The following is a 1,980-nucleotide window of genomic DNA, read 5'->3' as shown; positions in this document are numbered from 1 at the left end:
TTGTGGCTTCGTCGTGTAAATAATTTGCTAAGCTAAGCTAAGCTAAGCTAACTCCTAAGCTTCCACTTCAGTCACTCCAATAATGTTATCCAATATATTTAACATTAACAATCTGCTGCAGTTTGTAAACATGATGTAGCAGTTTTAGACGGGCAGCACAAACAGATGGACATAGCCGTCGATCCGTGCTCTGGCAGAAAATCTGACGAGGTAGCTCAGATAGTCAGAACCACCGGTTCTGAAACATCCATCTGGTCCCGGTGAGCTGGAGAACCCCTGGCTGATCTACCTCCTCTTGTAGTTAAACCCAGCCGGGTTCTGTTGGGCTCGGTTCGGTTCTTACTCGTCCTGGACGCAGTGGGCGGCGGTCAGCAGCCAGCGGCGGCTCAGCACCGAGGCTCCACAGGTGTGACCTTGACCTCTGAAGTGGAGGCTAACCTGCCAGGGCCACTCCCCCTCCCTGGACGCCTGACCGCCCACGATGCGGAGGCTGCGGTACGGCGGCACGCCGCAGTCTGGAGAGAGAGAGAGAGAATGAATGAATGAATGAATGAATTTGTGTGTTGGAGTGAGAGCTGGACCCACCACAGTCGTCCTCGTCCGAGCCGTCCTCGCAGTCCGGCGTGTCGTCACACTCCGGGTTCAGCTTGCTGATGCAGCGGCCGCTGCGGCAGCGGAAGGTGAGATCAGAGCAGGGCAGCTGCAGCGCTGCAGAGCGACAGAGATGACGTCAGCATGACGTCAGAATGACGTCAGCATGACGTCAGAATGACGTCAACATGACATCAGCATGACGTCAGAATGACGTCAGCATGACATCAGCATGATGTCAGCATGACATCAGCATGACGTCATGCTGATGTCAGCATGACATCATGCTGATGTCATGCTGACATCAGCATGATGTCAGCATGACATCAGCATGACGTCATCAGCTGCGTTTCCATTTACTATAAAATTGCACAAATTGAAAGTACAACATTTATTTGCAGTTTTGATAATACATGTATTTTGAGAAAAAGGTTTTGCGCCATATTGAAATAATTTATTTTGCAGAACCGCATGGAAACATTTCATTCACATCATGAGTCACGTGATCAGCAGCCGGATGTTGCTACTGGCAGAAACGCTGAAGAAGACGACAGGAAGTGGTCGGAGGACGATGGGTTGTTTCCTCCAGCGTCTCTCTGCGTCTTCGTTCATTAAAGGTTTTGAGTCGTGTTGAATCTATAACTGTGATCTATAAATGGCCGACTCCAGTTTCCCGTAGCCGAGTAGGCGGGGCTTGTTGCTCCAACCCTGGAATCAGACGCTGCCGTCTCCTGATTGGCTGACAGATGATGAGCGCTGACTCCGAGTTATGAATATACACTCACTGGTCGCTTTATTAGGAACACCTGTTCAAGTGCTCATTAACGCTAATGTGGAATCAGCCAATCACAAGGCAGCAACTCGATGCATGTAGGCATGACCGAACCAATCAGTTGAACTGAGTTTTTTACCCTGTGTCCGCTTCGCGCTTTTACCAGGATCTGTTTGTGTTGTTTCGCTTCTCCGAAACGGACAGATGTTTGGTCTGCAACGGTCCTGGGTGTGGAGGGATGAGTTCAGTTTAATGCAGCGCACTGCGCATGTCACGGTCTAGTTAAATCCTGCGCCTTTATTTATTCCTCAAGATAAMCTGCCGGCTTTAGACTATAAATGGATCGTTTAGTTTCTCTGGTCTGGAATGAAAGGCTCCGTTTCTTCTGAACCAGACGCTCCAAAGCCTCCGGTCAGAAAGACGCATTCAGAGTCCAGAGCTGATTTTCAGGATTTTTTATTGATTGGTTTCTTTGGGTGAAGTCTAATGCCTGGACATGTGCTCCAGTCAGGGCTGAATTAGAACCGGACAAACCGATGGGCTTTGAATTTTCCCATCGTTTAACTAAACAACCAGTAAAATATTCCGTTAAGGCGACCTGTGGTAGCCACGGCGAC

At 49.3% G+C, this 1,980-nt stretch overlaps 1 protein-coding gene across 3 annotated transcripts in view; it reads right to left on the bottom strand.

The window, feature by feature from the left end:
- Window positions 1-1,980, bottom strand: part of LOC103460238 (suppressor of tumorigenicity 14 protein-like) — a 26,672-nt gene that overhangs the window by 5,735 nt on the left and 18,957 nt on the right. For all 3 annotated transcript variants that reach the window (XM_017303217.1, XM_017303216.1, XM_017303215.1), the window contains 2 exons: window positions 586-708; window positions 344-515 (listed from right to left, as the gene is read on the bottom strand). In XM_017303217.1, coding sequence (XP_017158706.1) covers window positions 344-515; window positions 586-708 — 295 coding nt within the window. The remainder of the gene's footprint in view (window positions 1-343; window positions 516-585; window positions 709-1,980) is intronic.

Source organism: Poecilia reticulata, unplaced genomic scaffold (assembly GCF_000633615.1).
Source record: "Poecilia reticulata strain Guanapo unplaced genomic scaffold, Guppy_female_1.0+MT scaffold_212, whole genome shotgun sequence".
Taxonomy (NCBI): domain Eukaryota; kingdom Metazoa; phylum Chordata; class Actinopteri; order Cyprinodontiformes; family Poeciliidae; genus Poecilia; species Poecilia reticulata.
The sequence above is the reverse complement of the archived record's forward strand: the minus strand, read 5'-3'. Positions and strand labels throughout refer to the sequence as shown.